Below are 27037 nucleotides of genomic sequence, written 5' to 3'. Positions count from 1 at the left end.
GAAGATAGGTGAAGTGAAGATAAATGAAGATAAGTGTGTGTGTGGTTTAGTCTCATGGACGCACAGAAGATAGATAAACAGAAGTCCAGAGAACTGAGTTGAGGGGTGCAGTAGTCTTCTCTGTGTGATACTGCTTCTGATGAGGTGTAACTAGGTGGAAAGGTCGGACAAGGGTCTGAGGTCAGTGATAGGTGCAGATGGGGGGCGTTCAAGAACAGATGGAGTGATGGAAATGAGACCTTTTGCACAGGGAGAGAGTGCAGGATTGACACACAGGAAAGGAGCAAAAGGACTTCATTGAACCCTGGCCACCTGCTTCAAGGACTACAACCGCTAAACATGGGGCGCTCAAACTAACCACTAGGCCACTGGCGCCCCCAAATAAAGGCCTATTCTATTTAGTAGTATTATCATTATTATAGTCAGACAGGTGGAGAGACACAACAGCAACTTCAGGGTCAATGATACAAAGGTGACCACACACACCATTTTATAAACAAATTCAACTCTGGAATCTGAGTCCCTTTGGTTAGAGCTTGCCGAGGCCATGTTGTGCCGGACTACTTTCCAGCTGTGACACCGATCCTTTATATACTGCTGTTGGGGTTGTATCAAGTCAACTTTGGTTATATTATTTAATAATTATATTTAATTATTAATAATATAAATTACAATATCATTAAAGTATGTTTAATCAACTCTTGGGGGCACCACCCTGTACTCAGGGAAATATAACCAAAATATCACTCAAATCAGTCTCAAATTAGTTATTTAATTACTAATATTATTAATAACTATATTTAATAAATTGAAGGCGTGAAATCCGTACACAAAGCCTTCGCACCCAGTTTATATCACAATGCAAATACACCAGTAATCACAAACAACTGCTCTCTTAGATTATAACAGAATTTATTTAAACAAAGCAACATCAATCCAAAATCAATGAACTTAATCAAACAAATAACTATTATAAACTAATCTAAGCAACAAACATTATCAAGCAAGACTTGTGGAAGAGGAGTAAAAATTGAGGTGTGTGTGTGTGTGTGTGTGTGTGTGTGTGTGTGTGTGTGTGTGTGTGTGTGTGTGTGTGTGTGTGTGTGTGTGTGTGTGTGTGTGTGTGTGTGTTAGTTAGAGGAGGAGAAAAGGAGGAGAGAAATGCGTGCCTGAAGAGGCCGGATCACAGTCCGACTCCCGCGCCACAACTTGGAGTAATTCCCTTCATTCACAGAAACAAACCAATGGCCGAATTCAAGTTAATACAGCTTACACTGGCCTTTCTGATCAGAAGAATAATACCCGGTTATAACGCTGTTACGCTAAACACATATAGGACGCAGCGGTCTGAAACGGGAACAACAAGAGTTTTAAATCGGTAAAACTCAGGACGTGGCGGTCCAACAAAGAGAAAAATTACAGTTTTCGCATCAAATCAATCAATTGTTAAAAACACTCTCTAAAGCTAATTCTGCCCAGACCTAATTAAGCCTCACTTGTGAATCGCTTTGCCCGTGATTGGTGAAAGGGAAAAAGGAGTCCGGCGATTGAACAGATCTTCTGTCCGTCCAGGTGCAGAGCCGTTTATTGATGCGTCCCTTTTGGCAAGAGCGGCTTCGATGGTTCTCCGTCGAGTGGAAAGGTGTCCGTTGATGTCCTTTCGTTATCATTATAACGTTATCTTTCTGATAATCTGTTATAGTCTAATGCTCTCCGAGAAACTGAGATGCGTTCACTGGACAATCCGAGCTCGGAATTTAGAACACTGCCGGCCGCGGATTACCTGCGCGACAAAACTTAAAACAAAGGAAGATTGTTGCAGGAAACAGGAGGTGAGCTTGTGTCTCCGAACACTTGAAGTCAGCGCGTGGAAAGAGAGAGAGCAATGGAAGGCTTGGAGTTTTGTAGCCTGGCCTGTTTCCTGTGGGGTCTACCTCAGGGCCCCTCCCATGAGAACAGAGAGGTTCCGGTCCCCCCTTACCTCACACGTAGGTGTGAAGTATTGCAGGGGATTCTGGGATTAAGAGTCCTTTTAGGTCTCAGTGAATAACTCACATGAGGCTTCTCACAGAGATGCAGGCCCAAGTCCATTGTTTGCCTGTCTTAAGCCTGCATGGCCCAACACTGCTGAGTTACTCGGTTTCCCTTTTTCTTTCTGAGAGGGGAAAATAATACAGAGCTTCGAACAAAGAGCAGACAGCAGGATCCCTATAGAGGATATCCTGATTAAACCTGATGATTTCCTTTAAGGCACAAAACAACATGTGCGAAATGCAGTTACAGTGTGTTTCCTCTGCAATAGTTTGATGACAGATTTATCTTTTTGGTCAAATTCATCCTGGATCTTCTCTCGTCTCTTTCTCCTTAAGGTTGAATGTCTTGAAGCGGAAGGTCAAGGACTTCTGTCAGAGCATCTCATCCTGAGTGTTTCCTGTGAAGAAGAGATAACAAGAAATTAGTTCACCAGGTGAAACTCTCTGGCTAAGATTTATGAAGTTTAGTCAAAGTGCAATACCAGGATAAAAGTGAGCTGGATTAGCTGGATTACAAAAAAAAAGTCCTAATCTGGATAATTGTTATCTAAGCCATTTTCACATATGCACTCCGGATAATATCTAGATATTTACAGGAGGAGTTCTCCGGAGATTCTCCCGACCTAGCCATTCACATATGCTCCTCACAGCGGGGGACTATCCCTGTCAGAGGGGAGGGGGGGCGCGGGGGATTTCCTGAGGTATGATGTAACGTGAATAAACAACGCGGAAGTAGCGGCCGTAGCAACAGAGTCCACTACATGACGCTATACTGAGAATATTTGCCTTTATATCAATGTTATGTGTAATCCAATGGAGATCTAGATTGAACCTTTTTAACAATCTGGCCCAGAGGATTATCTGATCAAACTGTAGTTCTAACTCTGTTATTAATTACCTTTCTTTTCCGTCTGTGTCTTTTTCTTGAATATCAGGAAGGAAGTTCCCAGCAGTAAGCCGATAGCACAGACAATTGGTAAAGCAACACATAGGCCTATTTGGCTCCTCGGGTTGTTGGGATCATTACTGTTTTCTGGGCGCTTTGCAGTCACTGGGTTTGGATCATCTTTAAAAAAAACAAATGGAAATGGTTAGTGTGAGCAGTAGTAAAAACAGTTCAGCCTTTTGCGCTCCTGAAAATGTCTCAATAATTTCAGAGAAAGCTGCACTGAAATCTCTGTTGCCTGTTCACACGTGCACCTCCGTATATGATAATTAAACAGTCCATGTCTATTGCAAACAAAGTCCTAAAAAATGCAAATACTCGCTAAATGTGCTTGACCAAAACAATTCAACCTTTGGGTGACTCATGTTTGCAAGTTTTATCACTTTTTAAAATCTTAAAATCAGAGTGAGAAGTTTAAGCAATACTGTGTGAGATCCCCCTGATATTATGAGATTAGAACAAAAAGTCTCAATCCAAATCTCATTAAAAAAAACAAGCATGTAACGGTTCTTTGTCTGTCTTGTCTGGTCTTGTAGAGGGACAAAGCATGAATTTGACGTTAATAAATCTGCTTAATGTCTTTTTTTCCAGTCTCCTTTGGATTGCAATTAACTGTACAGAAAAATCTGCTTACAGATTTTGATAAAAAGATAGTGGTTTAAAGATACAATGTAAATTCCCCCACCAGTTTGAGATTGAAAGCCCCTTTCAATCAATACTACAATAACATGATGAAGCCGAACTCAGCATTGACTGTAGTGATGAAGAACAGGCGAAACAGACCTGAGGAAGGGACTATGTTTACCGACAATGTGGGGTTGAGCTTAATCTTTATATCTTTTTAAATCAAAGAAGCTTTTATCCTCTACAAATGTTATGGATATCAAGGGGAGACATTTCGGACCTGGAAAAGACATTATCTAGATTTATTTGGCATGATAAAAAGCCCAGGATTAAGATGAAAACAACTACCTGGAGAACAAGGAGGCATAGCCTTTCCCAATTTGAGGTTTTATAATTGGGCCTGCCATACCCGCATAATTTGGGAATGGCTGCAGTCTCACTTAAACTCAGAAACAAGCATGGATGAATGGTATCCCACTCGCTTCTCTTTACAAAGTAAACTGACAAACGAAGATAGAAAAAATACAACCTCTGAAATTAAGGCTAATCCTATAAGAGTCTGGCAAGATATGAAAAAATATTTGGAGAAAGACATTCCATCATTTGCATTAATCCCACTGACTCGGAATGTAGATTTTGCCCCGGGGGTCTGAAAGAGTGTTTTTGATATTTGGCACACAAAAGGGATTAGGCTCGTTGGGGACAACACACTGCTGTCTTTTCAGCAACTTAACATTTCTTCGGAACAATCTTTTGTGTCTCTTCATACTGAGCTTACCCTCCAAAACACTGTCCCTGAGTAGATCCAATTTAATGCTATGCAACAAACTCCTACTCCTGGCCAGGAGATGTATGAAGCAGTGGATAAATGATAGGCCTCCCTCACTTACTCAGTGGCTCCAAGAAATGTATAGAGTCTTGCCCCTAGAAAGATTGACGGCATACATAAAGGGGGATGAGGGTCTATTCGAGAGAGTATGGTCCACCTTCTTATTATATCTACCCCCATCCCTTAGGAACATTATAAAGAAGGGCAGGTATGCTTTGGACTGGGGTGATCCCATTAGTCCCTATAGCTGAATTAGTGGAATTTCCTTTTTCTTTCTTTTCATCCCCTCCAAGGCAGGAGGAAGAGTAAGGAGGGTGGTAGATAAGAACAGGTGACAAAAAGATACAGGGAGACAAGGACCTTTAGTAGAGTTTTAGTCATGAAGTGACAGTCATGGGCCTCGCAAGTTTGTGCTTTTCATTCTTGTGCATGTCTGCTTCTGTTACATCAGATGATGATGGCTGTTTTTTGTTTTGCATTGTTTGTTTTTTTCTGTTTGTTTGTCTGTTCCTGATTTAATTTCATTTGTAATTTATTATGATAATTTATTCCTATTGTTACTGATGTGAATGTCAGAGCACTAGGGTGTTAAATGATCTTTGTAATGGTGAAAAAATCAATAAAAATCTATGTAAAAAAAAAGAAGCTTACTACAAGGAGGCAGATACATTTACACCTACACCTGGAGAGCATGGTTATTAAATCTCTGTGTAACTGTAACAAACAAATAATGCCATGTGGTGAAAGAAGGACAAGCTCTGCTACCTCACCCTCTCCTGGCTGCCCCAGCCCCACCCATAGGGAGATCCCACACTTCACATTGAACTGTTTCACAGCAGCTAACTGAATCATTAACTCCTAAAAGCCTGCTTTACAAAGAAGACTGACAAGCTGTCAGATTTGATTTAGATAAAACGACAGATTATGAAAAATAAAGTTGTTTTAAACAACAAAGTAATCATGAAGCAGATTGTAGCATCAGAAGTTTAAAAGGCTCAGCAGCAGGTAAGATGGAGAGATACCTTAAAGTCTAAGTGAGTGTTTAAACTTGCAGATCTGTTCTTTTTATCTAACCTCCAAAGTTTGGAGGGAGGTGTTTTGAACCAGCAGCTCACAGAATCATTAAAAGTCATCTATCACCTTAATATGTCTGAACTAAATCATAAACAGCTAAATTGTCAGTAGTTCATGTGTCAAAGTGTTTAAGATCTTCTCCAGTTGTCTTTTTGAAGTCTTTTCTGAGTCTTTTCCTTGTGAATTTAAATGACATTGTTGAGAACTGTCAACAACAATTTGTTCTTCTATTCATATTTTAATATTTTTAGTGTAGGCCTATGTCACACATAATAAAGAATTCATCCTCTCCCCATGAAGAATACACACACAAACATGAACACACATTTAGGCATGTTAAAACACTCACCAGACACAGTGACTTCATAGTATTTTTCAAGAACGTCGCTGTCTCCATTAGTGGTTTCTATCACGTAAACGCCGCTGTCCTTCACGTTTAGCGGCCCAAATGTCAAAGAGCCAGATTCTCCGTCCAGTTTTCCTTCAAACGTCTTAGAGAGCTCACACTCCACATTTTCTCCATCACATTTGATGAGGTTGTCTTTTTGGATGCCATTCTTCAAATACAACAAAACAGAATATTCACCGTGTAGCTCAGTGAATCCGGTCAGCAGAGTGATTTTTTCTCCAGCTTTCATGTTCTTTTTCTCACTCGCTTTGACGGCTAAGACAAAGACTGAGAGAAAGAGAGAGAGAGAGAGAGAGAGAGAGAGAGAGAGAGAGAGAGAGAGAGAGAGAGAGAGATGTTGGGGTAAGTACATAGTAACACAAGAAATGGATCTCACTTTGGTGTCTTTCCTTTTAAAAATGTGTTACTCATAAAGGCTACCTGTTACTTCCTTCCGTCTAAAAGTTTGACATCATTTCTTTATAATGTGTTACATTTTTTCTGCTAAAATCCACCATTACAACATCAGATAATCTGTAATCAGTCAATCTTTGTTCGTGTATAGCGTCAAATTAAATGTTATCTCAAGACTCTTAACAAAGAGCAGGTAAAATACCTTACTCTTTGTTTTATGATAGAGGATAGTTGCCCTGAGACATCAAAACAGCGCAATTTAGGAAGACAAAAACAAGTTATTGGGGCCCTGTCATAACTATACCTGTTATACCAAAAATTGAGTTCAGAACTTCTCTGCTCGTGTACAAGTCTCTCAGAGGCTGAGCACACAAATACATCTCTGACATGCTTGTGTTTAATAAACGATCAAAGTCCCAAAAGTTCAAACAAAACGCAGTGATTCAGGGTTTTGTTATCATGCAGTTTAGACCTGGAATAATCTGCTAAATGATGTTAGGCTAGCCCCTCGTTGACCACCTTTAAGTCTGTAAATTAAAAAAGAAAAACTAAACAATAATGCCATGTGGTGCAAGAAGGACAAGCTCTGCTACCTCACCCTCTCCTGGCTGCCCCAGCCCCACCCATAGGGAGATCCCACACTTCACATTGAACTGTTTCACAGCAGCTAACTGAATCATTAACTCCTAAAAGCCTGCTTTACAAAGAAGACTGACAAGCTGTCAGATTTGATTTAGATAAAACGACAGATTATGAAAAATAAAGTTGTTTTTTTGTAGCTAATGCATTCTGTAAAAATATTTATGTAGCCTAGATTATTCTTATTCTTCTTTAGTTATATTTGTGTAAACTTCTAACAAAACTATTAGATTGAGCCTACATTGTTTATTGTAATTTATAATTTAAGTTAATTTATTGTAATTTCATAGATCAGGGTGTCCTAAATTAATGCAAAGATAAGGATAATATTGTTGAACATCAGAGCAGCAGAAAGTGTATTTTTTTGTTGTTGAATTGAGATTTCACAAAGACATAAAAAGTAGAAAAATAAGAAATAAATATTAACAGCGAAAAGTTGTCTGCAACATGATTTAATATTCTTTTGACATCGGTGCAGACTCGCTGGTGGAGGGTTTTATAACCCACTACCACTCCCCGCTAATTGGTTTGGGACGGACTTAATATGGCGGACCCTCCGCGGGGACACGCAAACGGAGGGGTAGTGGGTCGGGGTAGGGTGTAGTGGCCGGTTTGAAAAAGGGCCAGTGACAGACTCTGGCTAGTGAGTGAGTGAGTGAGTGAGTGAGTGAGTGAGTGAGTGAGTGTTGCACTTCCCCTCCCTCCCTCACACACAGACACACTTTCTGATGCACACTCCTTATTTGGTGAAAGAGATCATTGTTCCTCAAATATGAAAAGACAATGTCCCCACCAGAGTGTTACATACATGAGATAACACATATACTTTGCTATAGACCAAAGTCTTTGTGTGTTTTCCATCAAATCTGCAGAGATACTCTTACTATTTACCCTCAAGAGATTACAGTAACAGGTTTAAAGAGTACTGTAGCAGACCAAATGTTTGAGCATTAAAGTAAACCTTTGCTTACATGTTCTCAACAATGACAGACACTCTCAGTAAGTCCTGAGCTAACAACACTACACCCGGTCTAAAGTTGAGTTTTGGTGTGTTTTCATCAGTGTCTGTGACAGAGGAAGGGGCTGCAACACTGCATGATGTGATTTGTAAAGTTGGAAATTACATCGCAATCATGAGCTGACAGACTACTCAACAGCCTCAGATCCAAAATGAACAGAGTCATATTTATTACGTTTTGAATCAGTGAAATCGCCTCTACCATCAGTGTACTTCTCTTTTTTTGGTTTTGAGTTGGTTTCAGAAATGAATTTAAATGAAATGTTTGATAAAAGGACAAAAACAGCGTGGAAGAAAAAAGTCATAAGGATACCTTTCATATAGAACAGGTCTATACTTTCCCTTTTATTTAAAAAAAACTAAATAGCCTCATGCAGGCAGGGGTTGACATTAAATTACATTTGGGCCACTAGTTTTCAAAGATCACAGGAACATTACTTTCGATTCGAAAAATAACAGTCACCAATTTACTCTTGAACCTTTCTGATGCTAAAGTAAATTACAACTTTTATTTCATTAATTGAGCTCTAATTATATCAAATATTGTGTATTCTTCTTATATCTACGTGCTCATGTTTATTCACCATGCTGGAAACTGTAAGAGTCTATCTGATATTAATATGAGGCTGTGATAGATCTGGAATCTCTCCTTCTTTCTTCTCTGTGAGAAACTCTTCATCCTTAGATCTTTACTTTAGGAGCTCTCTTAAGGGCTAAGATGTTTTGTGGATAACTTTTATCTTTACCAGGATCTAGTCTTTAACTTTAACGTGTTCCAGCTCCTCCAGCTGTCTGTCACTGTGACTGAAACTTTTCCTCCTTCTGTTTCCGTCATGCCATGCTCTCACTCTCGACTCTTCTCGATTTTTTTTCCCCTTTGAATTCTGATTTTAGCTCGGCCTTTGTCGGGATCTGATGGTTTTAAAACAGTTTTACCAAACGTGTTTTTTAACAGAGAAAACCTGCGCTAACATCTGTGTGCGAGTGAACAACTCGAGAGCAGCGAGCGGGAGAGAGAGAGCAGAGAGAGAGAGAGCAGAGAGAGAGAGAGCAGAGAAGCCGTCAGCTGCCTTTCACCTGTGATGCTGTATCAGTTATTAGCGCGACGTTTTTACAATAATTACTGACAAAACACCAGAATGACAGGAAGGCGCTGTGAAATTGACGACGTGTTACAGTCACACACACACACACACACACACACACACACACACACACACTTGCCCGCACACAGGGAGCACACTCCCACGCCGCTCATCACATTTCACAAGCTGCAAAATGCTTAAACATAACACATGGCTGATTTAAAAGATAATTAACCACACTCTTCATTTCAAATATTAGAACTCACTCACTTTCTTTCTCTCTCTCTCTCTCTCTCTCTCTCTCTCTCTCTCAGACTCAAAGCACACACAGCTTCACTGCAGCTGACAGAGTTCTTCACAGTCATCTATTGACTGCCAGATTTTACTTAAAGTTAATGGTTTCATAAGAAAAATCTCTGTGTAGCCTACTCACAAAGAACAGCGTTGAACAGCACTGGAATCTTGAGGTTCATTGTGGTGTCAGTAGTTAGGATAGTACAGCAGCAGATCCAAGGAAAGAGGAGTACTGCCGCTGAGAGTATCAGCTCTTAAAGACGACACAGTTTAGCCCCGCCTGCCTCTCTGTCTATTCCTGCAGCTTCCTCCTCTCTGTCCTCCTCCTTTACAACCTGACTCTTTCTTCCTGTCCTCCCCTATAGGTCTGAAAAAACTCAGTCTATAACAATGTATCTGGTTAAGCTCTTTGTTTTATTGTGGGGATAATTTGTACATTTTAGCATTATCAAAAAGTGACGACTCTGAATACCTTGACAGAGAGACCCCTGGGTGCTGATGTAGATATTTCATAGCCTATCTGACAGAGGTGATGGTGTTATGCAAGTGTCATAGGTTGTGTAAAGCAACAGACCTACTTCCAAGTAGTCAGGATAGAAACCATGTCCACTCCTGTGTTCATTTTAGTTTGATTCTTTTTGCTGCTAGATATGAGATGTTTTAAAAAAAAAAGATATTCTATGAATGTGTGATGAGTCTTCCGACAGACGCACATTTCCTGGTTAAATATAGACGTTTATTCAACATCTTTAAATGGACATTGAAAAATCTTGTTTTTGAATATCTTTTTGATGGTGCATAGTCATCTTTGAAACATCTTTTCAAGGACAAATGCTTGCTTGGTATACTCAATACTTAATGCAACTTCTGCTGTATAGCCCATGTCTGGTACACCTTTAATGTCTGTTTTAAACCTTGTACAACTGAACACCATCCGCTGTGATAGATCATGTCACCAAACCACAGTAAACATACAATGTAAATATATATCAGATATACTTGAGAAATGTATAATATCTGCAAAATCAAACTTCACAAAAATAATCATCTTACAGAAGTTTTTGTTTTGCCAACTGTTGCCAAGTGGGATTATATTAGGTCTCTTCAAATAACATCAACAGGATAGCACTTTATGTAAAGTAGTCTTATTCAAAGTTGGCTATGATTTGACCCATAAATATTGATTGAATCCTCCCTGTGATGTGACTGAAGCTCTCTCTTTCTGAAGTAGCTGCTCAAGGCTCCCCACTTAGTGGCTTTGTAGAGTGATGTAGCTCATTGTTTGGTAAGTAATCTACCAGAATGTAATTCAGAGGAGTGAGTAAAGTATGGACTGGTTTAAATCTTTAAGCCATTTGTTCCTCATCAACTACAAAATGATTCCTCCAACAGAGTGACCTTCAGTAACTCAGACAAACGTCTTATGGCCCCTTTGTCCTGATGTCTGAGGAAAACTTGTCTCTTGTCATCATATTAATGTTATCAAGGCTACTGGTAAATGGTAAATGAACTTGAGCTTGTAAAGCACATTTGTAGTCTCCTGACCACTTAAAGTGTTTTTACACAGCAATCACACTTTCTCATTCACACACTGATGGTAGATGCTGCTATGTAAAGAGACCATCAGAAGTAACTAATACCATTCATACACATTCATACACCGCTGACAGAGCAGCAGGAGTAACTTGGGGTTAAGTGTCTTGCCCAGGGACACATCAGACATGTAGCTGCAGGAGCTGGGGATCAAACCCCCAACCTTCCAGAGTGAAAAATGACCGACTCAATTGAGCCACAGCGGCCACTAAAGCTCATAACTGATAGCGGATAGATAGCTTCAAATACAGATAGCTTCCAGTGAACATCATTAAAAGAGGGGTGCCTGGAAAAAAAAGCTAACCATAGTCCAAGTGCATTCACTTATCTTCCCTGTTTTCACATTTAAATTGGCAGTGATTACTTTTAAACTGTGTGTGACATGGATGGGGCTATTCATTAATTAACATCTCCAGACTCACACAATTGTCCACTAGCAGAAGAAAAGGGAAGAAATTACTTCCAGCATTTGTCATTTCTTCAGTTTTACCCTAACCAACAACAGATAAGTTGGATCAAAGTACAAATCAAATGTTTATCAAACAGACAAAAATAACTGCAAAGCTATAGGTTCAATAGTCTGAGACTGAGACTGAAGCTGCATATGTTAAAACAACACATGGAAATGAGTTTACAGTGGAAATGACTCCCACATATCATGTCGGGTACGAGCTCTTGCATATCTCTCCCACCAAACAAACAAACAAACCACACACACACCACAGTTGTTTTATAGCACGTAACAGAATCATTAAGAGTCATGTAGTACCTTGATATGAACACATTTCACATCCTGATAATAAGAACCCTTTACACTGAAAAAAAGTAACTGCTGACTTCTTTACGGTGGCCATGAAGGTCAGCTGTCTAAATAGCAGGTGAAATATTTAGACAGTTGACCTTCAGGGCCACCGTACTTCTTAACCCCGACTGCTTTAATGATGCAACACCGTTCATGAAAAACATGTCACCAATGTGAGGCGTGAGTCATGTTTTTCTTGAGTGTGAATTCCCTCTCCATTTTGATGTTGAGGACTTGCCTGCTTACTGCCTGACATGAATGTTGTCCCTTATTTGAACAACAAACATTACTCAACAGCAGAACAATAGCTGTGAAAAAAAACAGATGAGCTCCTCAACCTGTTCTCCATGTCCTCTTGTCAACTGAAAATGACATGTGAGGCCTGCCAGTCTTTGTCTCCATCTGTCCGTATACCTGCCCAGTACTTTAAAGTTTTAGTTTAAACCCTCAATGGCACAATTTTATATGTATCTTTTCAAATGCAGACACTGAAGAAGTAGTCAGACACTCTATTAGAGTTACATTGTCTGATTGTTATTTCACTGTGATTGTCTGAGTGTGGCATTGGAGGTAAATGATATGACTGAATCAAATCCAAAAACTCTGAATGCTGTATACAAATAGGAAACAAAGGAACATAAATCTGTAAACAAGGAAGAGGGGTACGTCAGGGATTCAACTTGTCCACTACTCTCTTCAATATCTTTATTAATAAACTAGCAACAACTTTAGAGCAATCCTCAAGCTATGGATTAGATCTTCAAGGCAAAGAAAACAAATCTGTCATGTATGCAGATGATCTGGTTCTGCTGTCTCCAACAGAACACGGCTTACAGCAGAATCTCTCACTGCTAGAAACTTTCTGTTAAAACTGGACACTTGACATCAACCTCCAAAAAACAAAAGTCATGATATTCCAGAAAAAGGCCAGATCTCAGAAATCAAAATACTGAGTCACTGCAGGAGGAACCACATTTCAATATACAATGGGATACAACTACTTAGGCATTATTAGATAAGGCACACAGAGCCTACTGCAGCATAAGGAAATCTATGAATAAACTCAATCTCCCAATTAAGATTTGGCTAAAGTTATTCAATAACTGTTAGGTGGGTTTTATTTCTGTAGTAGATGGACAATTATGAAATCGTGAAACAGACTGTGGATCATCTTAGATTTATTCAGCCGTGTTCAGACAACACAGAAACACAACACATATGGCTGACAAAGTGCAGACCATCGCTGACCCATGCTGACCAAGATCTCACAATCATTGGCAAAGTGGCAGAATGGCCAAGTCTTCATCACACAGTGTGGCTTATATTCTGCTAGAAGGTACAGCCCACAAATTCCTTTCTATTTGGGTACATCACTATAAAACAATAAAGATGACATGACACTGATTTGTATACGTAACAGATGTAGACTCTTTGTCTAGCAAACAGTTGTTGACAACATATAGTTGGCTCCTATCCAAACATAGATCTGCTACAATTTAGATGTTTCACCATGTAGGTTACAGCTTCAGACATCCAAAAGTAGAATTACTGTGAGATGGTTGACACAATTTAAAGATATGTCCACAAAATTATCAAGATGAATGAATCCATGAAAATACATACTATCAATAACATTATTCAACCAATCATTATGTGAAGTGTGGCAGACATCTCCGGACACAACCTCAATTGAAAAAAAGTAATCTGCTGTTCTGTAAGCACATCTTCAAGGTCAACAGAAACTACCCAAAACTGAGATGCAGAGCAGAGCTGGGGGGAATTCCTTCTGTCTGTCCACATGTTCAAAAGAGCGTACCACATGCCTTTCTGAGCAACAGCCTCTGCCCAGAGACTGACCCCCTGAAACATATCAAAGAAAGCTATCAACTCAAAAATAAAGAGCTCCACCATCTCTCCAAGACACACATTAAAACTACTGACAAGGAAAACAAAAGCAGCTTCAGGTAAAGAGAGCATTCATTAGCGAAATATCTTTTGAGTGTGAGAAACCCCCAAAAAAGACGCATACTCAGCAATCATAAATTAGAAATTGAAACAGGTCGTTATAAAAATTGCAAACATAGGGAAGAAAGAATCTGTAAAAAATGTAAATGAGAACAAGTAGGAACAGAGGTCCACTTTCTCCTCATCTGCGCGCTGTATGAAGCTGAAGAGCTTCCTGCCAGGTAACAGCAACAGAGCCACACAAGGTCCTAATGAGGTTTTGTTAAGCAGAAGTTGATGTGTATGTATGTATTTATCAAAAATATATATTAAGATATAATGTAATTGTTAAATGTTTTAGATGTTATATTACTGTTGATTGTTTAAATATTTTTTGATTATTACCATTCATGCCAATAAAGCATCTTGAACATGAACTTGAACTTGTTAGACTTAAAAACAAACATTGAAACACAACAAGAAATAAGAGAAAACAACATTAACTACTAAAGGAAAAGGTAGGTATCTGCGGTGGACAAGGATTGTCGCTGATTGGACGAACACAATGTCTGTCTTTTTAACATCAAGGTTATGCTACTTTCGGGTGTTGATTTCAAAACATGAGCTCAACCGGTGATTCAGACTTCGTCTCTACAATCAGAAAATAATTTGATTACCACAATTTTGGCAATACATCATGATATTTTTGATCATCTTGCTCCTCTTCCTTCGTTAACCTTTTCTCTGCCTGGTATGAAGCATATCTTCCCTGTTACTGTAAAAAAACAGACTTTGCATTCGTCCAATCAGCAATGATTATTGTCGAGGTATACCTACCTTTCCCGTTAGAAGTTAATGTTGTTGTGTTTTCTTTTTTCATCTGTGTTTTGTCGTTGTTTTTCTGATTTGTCGTTGTGCGTTACACTTCAGGGCCACCGTAAATGACCCCTACCATGTCTCTCTCTCTCTCTCAAGTTCAAGTTCAAGTTGCTTTATTGGCATGAAAAGGCGAAAAGTGTTCCTAAACCAGTAGATGTACAAAACAATAACATGTTGTTGTAAAATTCTACATAAATGATATAGGCTAGTTAATGATATTATAGTACCGTTAATAAGGCAGAGTATAATTACACATTGTAATGAGTCTGACATTTTGATGACTATAGAAGGGTGTGGCACAGAAAAGATTCAGGACCTAAAAGTGAGTCACAGAGCTGTTTTCAGTGGGCCACAAATGTGTGCCTGGAAGAAAAAAAAGGGTCAAAATGTCTATGTACTTTAAAGACCTGTTTGTTTAGATCTGTGTCTTTGTTCTGTCACATGTAAAATTGGTCCTGAGATAGACCAGTTGAGAAAGACTGCTCTATTTGTCTCTATTGCACTTGCATATTGCCAGTTAAAGGCAGGGAAGAGAGTGACAATAATGTATAATGTTGGAGCCGGCAAGGTGGAACAGTGCAGTGTGTGTGTGTGTGTGTGTGTGTGTGTGTGTGTGTGTGTGTGTGTGTGTGTGTGTGTGTGTGTGTGTCTCAGGCTGTGGCTGAAGTGCAGCTGCATCTCTGTCTTCCCCTCATGAGCAGTGAGCACCGAGTTGTTCTCTTTGGCAGCCATGTTTGTTTGAGTCACCCTGTTTGTGGTCACTGAGCCTATATTTGGTCAGAATCAGTCTCTGCTTCCGGCCTCTAACAGAGTGGAGATAATCAGCCATTTCATATATACTTTATTTAAGGTCGAATGACAATTGAGTTGACTTTGGGAGTTAGTTTCCTGTGTTCTTTCTGTAAGTTGTGGTTGCTGCTTCCTGCCTGTCTGCCCTTCTCTTCTCAGTCCGAGGGAGACTCAGAGCACATTATTACTGCTATTCCACCTTGTGAACTTTTGAAAAAGGCAAGGCTTCCCATTCAAGAGGCATGATGACACGGAGCAAAGCCACAGGCAAAGCAACTTTAACTAACTCATGAAGCAACTCAAACAACTCAAAGAATAAACTCCTCTTAGTCATACCACCGACCTCTTATCATTCACAAAATGAAATAACAAGCATTTTAAGAAACACCAGAAACGTCATCAAACAGAGGAAATTATCAATATAACACTGCAAAAGAACACACAGCAGCTTGTGGTTTCTGGTCTGTTTTTTCTGGGGGGGGGGGGGGGGGGGGTTCCAAGATTGCTGCATTGTGACACTCTTGCAGCTCTCAAAAACTAGAGGAGCAGGTGACGACTGTCATTTTCATGATGTGTCATCTTAACATGTCTCAGAAGCATGAACACATCCATGGCACTAGAGACACAGTCAAAGCTCTGCCAGCCTGAGACGCTCTACAGTACATCCTGATGATATTTTCAAAATGTCCTTTGTTTAAGTGAAGTGCAACACAGACGACTTAATTTCAAACACTGCCTGCTCCACGGTCTTTTAGCTGGACTAATAGACTGCAGGCGATGTGTTTCATATCTGTTGAGTCTGTTGCCTTCAGAGATCTAATTAATGTACCTACAAATTGAAAATAAGATGAGATTAGATAACACTTTATTTTCTGTTTGAACGAAAATGTGTGTTGCAGTTCAAGCTCAGAGATCCTCGCACACCAACCACATCACAGTACGTGACAGCTTGTCTTCATTGATGAAAAAGTGACTATGTGCAGAAAAGTATAAAATTCAGGATGCATTGTGATGCATCGTGATACTGAATCGAATTGAATAATAATCAAATCAAATCAAATCCTTCAACCAGTGAAGATGCACAGCCCTGATAAATTCCTTTATTTTTTTCACATCATAAAATATATCACATATCTTCAATATAATGCAACCTTTTATAGGATTCAAATGAAAAAAAAAACATGTGGTTGCCTAAAAGATTCATAATGCAAAGGTTGGAGAAAGTGACAGTCCCAGACACAGCTGCTGTGTTTCTATTGCTGGTTATGAAAAATGAACTGTGACCCTTTAAATAGCTGCTGTACTTAATAACCCTCTGTCTGTACTGTATTTGTTTCTCCAAACATGTCATTCCTCTTCTCCTTTATGTCCTCCTTTATTCTCTCCCTTTCCTGTGTGTGAGGCTCTTCTTCCTGGTGTTTGTGAGACAGATGTTATGGCTGCTACGCGCCTTTCATTCGTGGTGGTTTTGTATCTGTGCCAGGACGTGTGATTTACGGGGCGGCAGTAGCTCAGTCAGTAGGGACTCGGAGTAAGGCCACATGAGAAACATACAGGTAAATCATACAAGCTTGCTCAGGCTGCGCACAGCGAATGGAAGGACAGGACGAAGTGCATTAAATAGAGCGACACCCTCTGCCTGAGGGAAAAGGAACAAAATGACTGGAAGCAGGATGACCCGTGGGGTTCCTGGTAATGCTGAGGGCACGTGACAGGAGCACGATAAATATTTCCTGGCAGGCTGACACCAATCATCCTACTTGCACGGCAAACAACTTTGTTTAAGGATTGTTTTCTCCTGCACAGTGATATTACCAAACCAGACTGTCAGCCAGCTGGTTAGGATTCTTTCAATAACACTGCTGTAAAAGTTCTGTAGGATGTTTTAAAGTAAATTCTATTAAGGTCTGTTGTCTGTGTCTCACACTGAGCTGATGTACAGTTATTTGTCATTCAGCTGCGCATGTGCTTGTCTTTGACAGCGAGAAACTTCAGTGTGATCCGTCTGTGGAAGGAATGTGTTTTGATTATTCTTAGTTGTATTTGCCTTGTTAGTTTTTGACTTTTGTTTAAGATAAGATTGGCTTCTTTTGTTTTGTAGAAGAAGCTTGTTTTTGAGTTGTGCATTTGTCTTTAGTTTTTTAAATAAATCCTTTTAAACTTTGCTTATATTTTTAGTTCCTACTTCTTTTGAATTCCAGACGAGCCACCAAATTGTTACGTTCCCAAAGATGGCTAGGGGATGAGGGGAGTAACAATAAAATGAAACCCAGGGAAAAGACACAAGTTCACACGCAGCAGAATGACCCACTGGCAGCTGGCAGCCTCCTCTCCTGCTAAAAGTGCTCACAGTCCAGGTTCAGCCAGGGTCAGATAAGGACTGGAGATGAGTGGAGTGGGGGGATGCCTGCATGATATGGAGTGAGGAATGAAATGGTGTTCTTACTTGTTCCTCATATAAGCTGATATTCTGCATTGTTTATCTTGGCTCTTAGTCAAGGTTTAGTTGCAGCTAAAGCAGCCTTTAAGATCAAAGCACAATGGAAACTGTTACAGTACCACACTCAAAATAACAGAAACATGTTTCTGTTTATCAGTGAGACAAAGAGCATGTTAGTATTTCCTTATAGTTGAATCAATCAATCGATCATTATTTATATAGCACCAATTCATAACAAAAGTTATCTCGAGACACAAAAAGCAGGTAAAAGACCTTACGCTGTGTTATTTAATATAACAAAAGAGCAGGTTGAAGACCATACTCATTGTTATGAAACATTTCTCTTCATACAAACAGCCTGTTAGCTGATTACTATTTCAATTACTCCAGCATTTCACATTAAAACATCTGCATGTCACCTTTACGGTCTAGTCTGATGTGGTTGTAAAAAATGAAACACCAAATGTTTATTTTAGTTCCCTACAGCCAAAGTACCTACAGCTTGACAGATAAACAAACACAGGAGAGGATATGAATGAGAGGATATGAATGAGATGAATCACAGTGAAACCACAGAGAGAAGTGTTACTGGTCCAGTCAGTTTAGATGGTGATATTAAAAAAGTTCTGGCTTTCATACTGCAGGGTGTGATGAAATGTCCTCACAGCTAATGATATTATCTGTGAGAGCACACCACAGAGAGGCTGTATCAAGCAGCCCAACACAACATTTACAATCAAGGTTATTTTAAAGCCATTATGAAAGTCACTGATGACTCAGTAGTATTGAATCATGAGCTTGTTCTCCATCTGACTGTGTAAGTAGTTTTCATTCAACATTACTCCCACAACATTCTCAAATTGGCAATTTCAAACATTGACTGAGCTTTTGAAAGAGGAATGAGCTGTCCTTAGATATTCCTAGAGGTAAGAAGGATTTATTAAGTGACGTTTTGAGCAAACATGCTCTTCATCAGGCTTGAAGGTGTCATTTGTGAGTCGCCATCTTAAATACACATAGACACACATGTGACCCAACACAGCTGAAATTCATTGTTTTCAATCAGGTAATAATAAAAAAATGTTTTCATTGTCATAATTGCGTAAAGCTAATTCAGTACAGAAAATATTCTGTGTAGAATTCAGATATCCATTGTATATGCAACGGCAGCAAACAATATATTTCAATACATATCAACATGCATACATATAAAGACCTGACAAACACCAGTGGAAAAATGTATCCCAATCTATAGGAATATAATTAACAAAAAACATATACAGCTATTTACATGAAGGTCATATTATAATTATTTGTCTGTACACATAATGGTATGTGCACTAACAGAAAAAAAACATCTTAATAGTTAATATTTCCAAAAGGATTCATGCTGAATAGCTGTCATATAATACTAACATTGAGAGCGCCTCAAATATCAAAATGTATTAAGGAAGAGGGAAAATTGAAACACCACTGTATCCATATACACAGAGAAAAACAAAACAGAGAAATGGAGAAATACAATAGAAATCAGGATCATCAGATCTCACTGATTATAACATACTAGATGTTTTTATAAAGAAGGTCGGATGTCAAAGTTCTCCTTTAAGCCCTCGGGGGCTAAAGTGTTTAGTGTGTGTATCCAGCTCACTTCTCGTTTCAATAGTAAAGAGTTAATATCAGGGATACCATGAATGCTGGATTAATAGTTAAAAGGCAAGTGGAATACATCCCACGTTTTGCAAATTAAGTTTTGCAACACATTTTTTCAACAGTAAACAAATATTCAATTGAATAATGATAGGCTAAGCAGTTTCATGGAATGAACTCAAACATGCTATTGAACTCAGTGTTCATGATTGTCTGGTACCGTGTTACTGATGTTTTGTCAAGTGTAATTTATCATATCTAAAGTCAATTTGATAATGTCTCTTACGGTTGATTCAACCAGGTAGCAAAAGATGTCTGGGAAAGATGCTTCAGGCTGTCTTTGAAAACATGTTGGACAACAATTCCATCCTGTTCTGTTTAGTTTATTAATATACCTTTCTTTGTCAATTGACAGCAATGACTCAATGTGGGACATGACAGCTTGTAAGCACTAGCATCAGAGTTTAAAATCCACACATTTGTATTATTGGTGGCTGGGGGAAAGGTTTCTTTTCCCCCAAAGGACGCCCCGCCCCCAAATCTGATGCGACGCCGACAGTATCTATTGTGGGAACCCTTCACCAGAACAAGCCATACATAACCCCTTCCATCTTAAATGAGGGAGATACATACAGTAAGTCAGTGTTTTGATTAAATGGCAACATGACCATGGTGAGCAATGTGCTGAAGAAGGAAAAGGCTGTTCTCCTTCTGAGCACCATGCATGATGACAAAGCAGTGGATGACAACAGTGTGAAGAAGAAACAGGAAGTAATCCAGTACTACAACAAAACAAGTGGACACAATGGATCAGATGGTTCGCACCTACTGCGGAGAACATGGTCCATGGTGCTCTGGTACAATGTGCTGGATGTTGCCACCAACAATGCCTGCACCACACCCTGCACACATGCATAGGTGTGACCAATGCACGGCAGCTTTTCATCTAGAAGCTGGGCAAACCTTGTCATACACCATATTAAGAGACACATAGAGGGCACGCTCCACTTTCAAAAGCATATCATAGAGGGCAATGGGAAGATGTGGACTAAAAACACTAAAACACAGCCACCACCCAGCCACAGGAGGATATTTCATTAACAGTGAACTGTGTATGTTATGTGTGACAAAGTGTCATCATCTATTTAGATTATCTGCTACAAATACGCCCGAGCCAAAGTCATCCACACCAAAGAAAAGCAGCCTGGTTATGTTGATGATTGAACTTTGTTGTGGACACAGTGTACAAATTGTCCACTTCACTACTAGTGCTACTCATAGAACTAATAGTACTAGTAGTACTAGTTATACTAGTAGTACTAGTAATAGTCTATATATAGTAGTACTAGTACAACTAGACATTTATATGTTTGGACACACCTCTTTGAAATGCATGTTAATATCTTAAAGACATTTTGATCTAAAGGCTAATGCCTAAATGTTTGACATATGAATAGAAACAGTTGATGCCTATGTATGTATGCATTTCTTTCCGAAAAATCAAATGTTTCATATTTTACTATTATCATAAAATGTGGAAAACAGTAAAACCTAAAGAAAACCCTAACGGTATATTAGTATGTGTGCCCTATAGATACAGCTTACAGTAATATACTGTATTATTGACAATACTGTTACTGTTGTGTGTCCAAACTTTTGACTGGTGGTGTATATCGCCATCTTGTGGCATGTAGTACAATTTGTAACCTTCACTGAACATAATGAAATCTTATTTTTAGGGCTCATTTCATCTTGAATGCACGCTTAGTTTACTGATTAAATTGTATTAGACAAGGATATAATACAAAATGATGTATCAAGATCCAGTTGTTTTAAAGTGCATAACCTCATTTCATTAACTATCTGATTCCTTTTTAAGAGCAACATGAACTTATAAAAAGTTAGTAACTTAGTAAACTAGTGCAGTCTAACACCTTACTAGTACAGGAAACTGAGCTTTGATATCAGGGATATCAAAAACAAACAAAAGTCAAAAATAACCTGCAGGATGACAGGAGATGACTCACTAAACACTGAACTTTTCCCGCTGGTACGCAGTCTACAGAAAGCTCACTCAAAAGAACCAATATCTGTAGGCCTACCAGTTTTGCACAAACAAACAAACAAACACAAAATCTCCAAAAACAAAGTTTTAAAAAAGACAGCAAAAGTAATATAATGTAGTTTGTACCAGCATTACAATAAGCAGCTATAGAAATAACCAAACAAATGTGTTTCCCAAAAGAGGAAGGAGGAGGGAGAGGCGTTTGGCTGGTGAAAGCAGGAGAACGTGTAGAGAACAAACACTAGTCTGCATAGAGCAGAACTCAGAGCTTCATTTAAAGTACAAACCTCCTCCACACACTACACCAAATGTTTGCAACAAACTTATTTAGTTCATATAAAAAATCTCTCACACACAAAGGAAGGTGTTTTACTTTCACTGTATTGGAATGATTTGAAATGTTCTTTTACAAATGATAATGCATGCTGTTTTTTGGCTAGTAAACCATCCTCGTCCATGCACTTAGTGTGATGGAAACGTACTCCCAGCAGCAGGATGAGAGGGCACAGATAATGGAGAGAGAGAAACATGTTTGACCATGTACAGACTCAGTGAACACGGCCTCAGCATGGAGAGAGGACGCCACAGACAGAGGACAGAGTCTACACCTTTTAACCACCTGTCCACTGTACCAGAACATCAGAGAGACTTACTCCCCTCTCATCACAAACACACAGAAACAATTTACCTCAATGGACAACAACCACAAACTTGTGGAGCTGCTGGGTGAGGTACATCAGCGTGAAAACACTGCAGCACGTTATGTGAGCTGCTGCGACCGGAGGAGAGCGTCCAACAGCTCCAAACCCCCGTGTACAAAACATCAGTGCACCATCATGTGCACTAATCTTGATCTGTATATAACTGTACACCTCTAGTCTTTAAAACATACAGTGTCTTTAAGTCTTAATATTTGTATTATATATTTCTGTAAGTTATCTCAAGTAATCTGTAAATATTTTAAACGCTAAATAACATTTTTATCTTGTATTTAAGAAAAACTTAAACCTGCACAGCTCTGTTAGTTTAATATTTGATCCTGTTATTCTTTAATTGTACTTAATTTGTATTTTATTTTGACTTTATCTTTAGCAATGTAAACATGTGTTTTCCATGCTAATAAAGCCCTATTGAATTGAATTGAATTGAATTGAATTGAATTGAATTGAGAGAGAGAGACAGCTGAGAGAGAAGTCTGTAAACATTTCTGCAGCCTCAATACTATTTGAAAAGTAGTGGCGCCATCTAGTGGTGATGCATAGCATTGCTCAGCTCTGCAGAATAGAACATCATTTGAAAAACATTTTAAAGATTGTCTCACTTGTTTTGAAGGATTGTATTCTCAGCATGTTGTTCTGTTTTCTTATTCCATTGTGCTAAATTAAGGTGTTTGTCAGAAGGTAAGTCACAGGAGTGACGTAAAAATAAAAACATTGTAAAACACTAAGAAATAGATTTAAAACTATAAACAGGATTAAATGTAGAAGTACATGAAAACAGGAAATAAAAGCAAAAGTAAATGCTAAGTTTTGCTTTCCCCATTTCAAATACACACGGTTGAATTTTGCTCACAATTATGATAGTTGAAGTTCATGTATCAACAACGTGACTCCAAAGCGCTAAACTTTAAGCACAACTCCATTGGTCTCAATCAAATATCATTCTCAATCACAGTTCTGCAAATCTCTGAACACAAGTTTTCATTATTAAGCACACTACTGTACAAACACACACACACACACACAGGCCTGGTTCCTGACTGCTCTGAGTGGGGGGCATTCAGTAATGTTGACTGGTCACTTACTGCCAGACTTCAGGACTCATTACTGAGGTACTCTGTAAGTGTTCTTTAGGATTGTTAGCTATTACATGCACTGTTTTATGTGCAGCGCCTCATTTTTAGTATTATTCTTAGTTATGTTGCTTATTATTATTATTAGTTGTATTGGTACAAGTACAAGTTTGGATAATAAACAATAACAATAATCACTTTTTAGAGTTCTGTGACTCTAGACTTCCTTGGTTCACACATAAGATTCTTTAAGTGTTTTTTGTTATTTTAGGGAACTAAAAAAGAGAACGAGAGATAGAAAGGTTTCCATGAAGTAACTTGGGACCACTTACTTAAAAAATATTGGATTAAAAGTGTATTTGTTACCATGGAAACCCTGATTTGAATGCTGGTTAACAACAACGATCTTCTTGGAGTGCTGATGTAAACAAACCCAACAAGCTGCTGCACCTTTATTTGGAACCCGTCAGGAAAGCTATCTGGACTCGTCCTGACCTCTATCAGCGTTCTGCTTCTGCCTTTCGTGTCATATTTCACTTATCATGTGTGCAGGTCAGACTTGTTTAACAACAAACACAAATGTGGTCAAAGTCCGGTGTTTCCATACAAGGAAACACAAAGTCCGTGCAGATTGTTATGAGAAAATAAATAAGCCAATAACAAACTACAACTTGTAGCCACTCGTGAACACAACCCAAGATTGTTACAATCACAACAAAAACTAATAAAAAATAACCCACAATGTGTCACTTGACAGGAGATGATTCACTAAACACTGAACTTTTCCCACAGAAAGCTGCAGCCAGTCCTGCAGATTAGCAGTTCACTCAAAAGAACCAATATCTGTACCTGCTTTGATACAACACAAAAAACAAACACAAACCCACAAAAACACAGTTTTTAAAAAAGACAGCAAAAGTAATATAATGGAGTTTGTACTTACCAGCATTGCAATCTGCAGCTGAGCAGTGGCTTACTTAATAGGAAATAGCACAGCTGGTTTTGTTTACCAAAAGAGGACGGTATGAGGAAGGGAGAGGCTCAGCTTATGAAATCTCCAGAGGGAGGAGAAATAAAGTAGAACTCAGAGCTGCATTCAAAGCACAAACCTCACACACATTACAAAATGTTTGCAACAAACTTATTTAGTTTGACAGCTCATAAAAAATCTCTTACACACAGTGGACGGTGTTCACTGTACCTTCACTGTATTGGAATGATTTGAAATGTTTGTTTACAAAGCAGTGTGTTTCATCTGACCGCTAAGAAATCTCTGACTAAATCATTCATATCTGATCATACACTGAGACTTTTAAAGTGTATTGTTTCAACAACTAACCAAGACATCCTGACCTCCTGAATAATTCATAATGGTAATGCATGCTGTTTTCTGGCAGGTGATTCCAACATACCCACAGCAGCAGGAAGAGAGGGCACAGATAATGGTGAGAGAGAAAGGAGAGAGTGGGAGAGACTGTACAGCTGAACATTGTCCACAATAAAAGCTCTTCTGCCATCGAGGACTTCACCTGGCCACTATTTATGCTGCATTCACGCTGCAGTTTAAAATGACCCAATGATACAATTTGTCACATATATGAGTTGGATCTGAATTTTTTGTTTTTTCAGTTTGAACAGCACAAGACACATTCAACTTCAAATCAGATTTGGGCCACCTTCATGTCTGAGCTCGGATCTTTTGAAATGCAACCTCAGTCAACACAGCCAGGTCAGGAAAGGAAAGCAGTCTGCATCACTCAGGACCCTTCTCACCCCCTTCACCACTCCTTTCAGCTGCTCCCCTCAGGCAGTCGTTTCAGAGTACCACTGGCAAAAAAGAAAACTTACAGAAACTCTTTTATTCCCACTGCAATACACATTTTATACAAGGCTAAATAAGCAATGTTTTTTAAACGCTGTGCATATGTGTTTTTACCTATTTAGGGTACTTTTAAGTATTTATGACCTAATGTGCGTGTTAGTGTGAATGTTTGTATGTTTTCATGTTGAGCCTCAACAAAAGGTAATTTTCTGTCACAATGTGAGAGACAGTTAAAGTTTTTTTGAATCTTGAATCTTGAATCAGAGTGCATGCAACTGACGTCACTCTTGAGTGGTGCTTGTTACAGTTCTGTGCTGGCAGGATTGCTGAGGGAAGGAGGGACTCTCACTCAATGAAAACATGGACAGCTGTGATGGAGTTAGTGGAGGGACAGTGTTGTGTTAGTATTTGGTGTGACACTTTTCTACGAGCAAAACACAAGCAATTATCTTTTGTTTGTGAAAGGATATCGAGAGAAATGGCCAAACGTGGCCACAGGAGACAATATGCAGTTTTAAAGACAATTTTTATAGAATAACAAGTGGACAACACTTCTTGCTTTCAATAGTGAAGACAATGCTGAAGTCCTAACACTAATGGCAAGCAAGAGGCGACTCCACAGTTTACAAAGTCTTCTTTATGACGAGTGGAATCCGTTGTGTTTAAAACTTTACACTTCTTCTTACTTGAAATATTTCCTTAGTAAAGTTTTGTGGAAAGGATTTTGGGTCTCTTGCTAGTTTAAAGTGTTCTGTATAATATTAATCAAATGTATAAAATACGGTCCTTATTGGAGTCAAAAAGATGATAAAAAAGGGTACAGAGGGTACGCACTTGACCTCACGGTAGGCAGCAGTCACCCCACTGAGTGGCAGCATCGAAGAACTCCAATTTTTTCTTTAGAAAAAGTAAAATAAGCAAAAACAACACTGCAAAATGATTTTTGTTGGTTCTGAAGAGTATCTCTTCCTGTGGTGTTAGATACAGTTAGAGTGGTTTTACTTCCCACAATCTGCTTGGAAGAACGTCAGGGCTGAACTGATTTAAAAAATGAAAATATTGAATTGAATATTCTTTGTGTACTCCACAAAGAAGTCACACAGTTAGCCAGATAACTTTCAAAGTTTCCACTACATATACTGACATTTTGTTGATCATTAGCAACCTCATGGATGACTGAATCATACCACGAGGTTAATTCTGTAATCCTGTTTTAAACACGGGTGAAAACATGTCTATTTGTCTGTGCAGAGAATAAGAAAAATAGATCATTTTATGAACATATATAGTACACTGCTATTTAAACTTTTTGTTTTATTTCAGTGAAAGATAAAGTGATTACTGCCATCTCTTTGAATACATGCTGAGTATAAAGTTTATTCAGTTTGACTTCCACTTTATATTACTGTCAACCCACAGCCGATGATCTCTGCTGCCTTGCCAGTATTTCACAGCAAGAAGTCGAGAGCATCATCCGCAGAATGAATGCAGTTGCCGCCCAGCTCCACGACCACCTACAACTTAGTAACCTCTACAACAAATTCCCGTCTGGCTTTCGCTCTTCCCACAGCACCGAAACAGCCCTGGTTAGGGTCACAAATGACCTGCTGATGGTAGCTGAGGGCGGTTCTCCATCCCTGCTCATCCTCCTTGATCTGACTGCAGCATCTCATCGACCACAACATCCTCCTGAACCAACTCCACAGCCCTCTCAGACACTAAACTGGTTTCAGTCCTATCTGTCTGCAAGGACTCAATACATTGAAATTGCAGACACCAAGTCCCGCACACACCCCGTCTCCTGTGGGGTACCCCAAGGATCAGTCCTCTGCCCTACCTGCTTCACCCTCTACCTGCTTCCCCTCGGTCACATCATCACCCGTCACACGGAATCTCATTCCCCTGCTACGCTGACTG

At 39.1% G+C, this 27037-nt stretch overlaps 1 protein-coding gene across 4 annotated transcripts; it reads right to left on the bottom strand.

Moving 5' to 3' along the window:
- Nucleotides 1–973: 973 nt before the first annotated feature.
- Nucleotides 974–24376, bottom strand: zgc:171500 (uncharacterized protein LOC100006475 homolog). Of its 4 annotated transcripts, none has more exons than XM_061048538.1 (4): nt 9484–9583; nt 5856–6182; nt 2932–3099; nt 974–2431 (listed from the first exon to the last, which is right to left on the bottom strand). In XM_061048538.1, exons 1-4 carry the CDS (start codon nt 9521–9523, stop codon nt 2406–2408), a joined length of 561 nt encoding a protein of 186 aa, XP_060904521.1. In that variant the 5' UTR covers nt 9524–9583; the 3' UTR covers nt 974–2405. The 4 variants fall into 4 exon arrangements, 3 of the variants coding, with proteins under 3 accessions (XP_060904521.1, XP_060904537.1, XP_060904529.1); XM_061048554.1 differs by lacking the exon at nt 9484–9583 and adding an exon at nt 24242–24376 and having other exon boundaries at nt 977–2431; XM_061048546.1 differs by having other exon boundaries at nt 998–2399; nt 2917–3099.
- Nucleotides 24377–27037: the final 2661 nt, after the last annotated feature.

The sequence above is a fragment of the Labrus mixtus genome, chromosome 2, assembly GCF_963584025.1.
Source record: "Labrus mixtus chromosome 2, fLabMix1.1, whole genome shotgun sequence".
NCBI classification, from domain to species: Eukaryota; Metazoa; Chordata; class Actinopteri; order Labriformes; family Labridae; genus Labrus; species Labrus mixtus.
The sequence above is the reverse complement of the archived record's forward strand: the minus strand, read 5'-3'. Positions and strand labels throughout refer to the sequence as shown.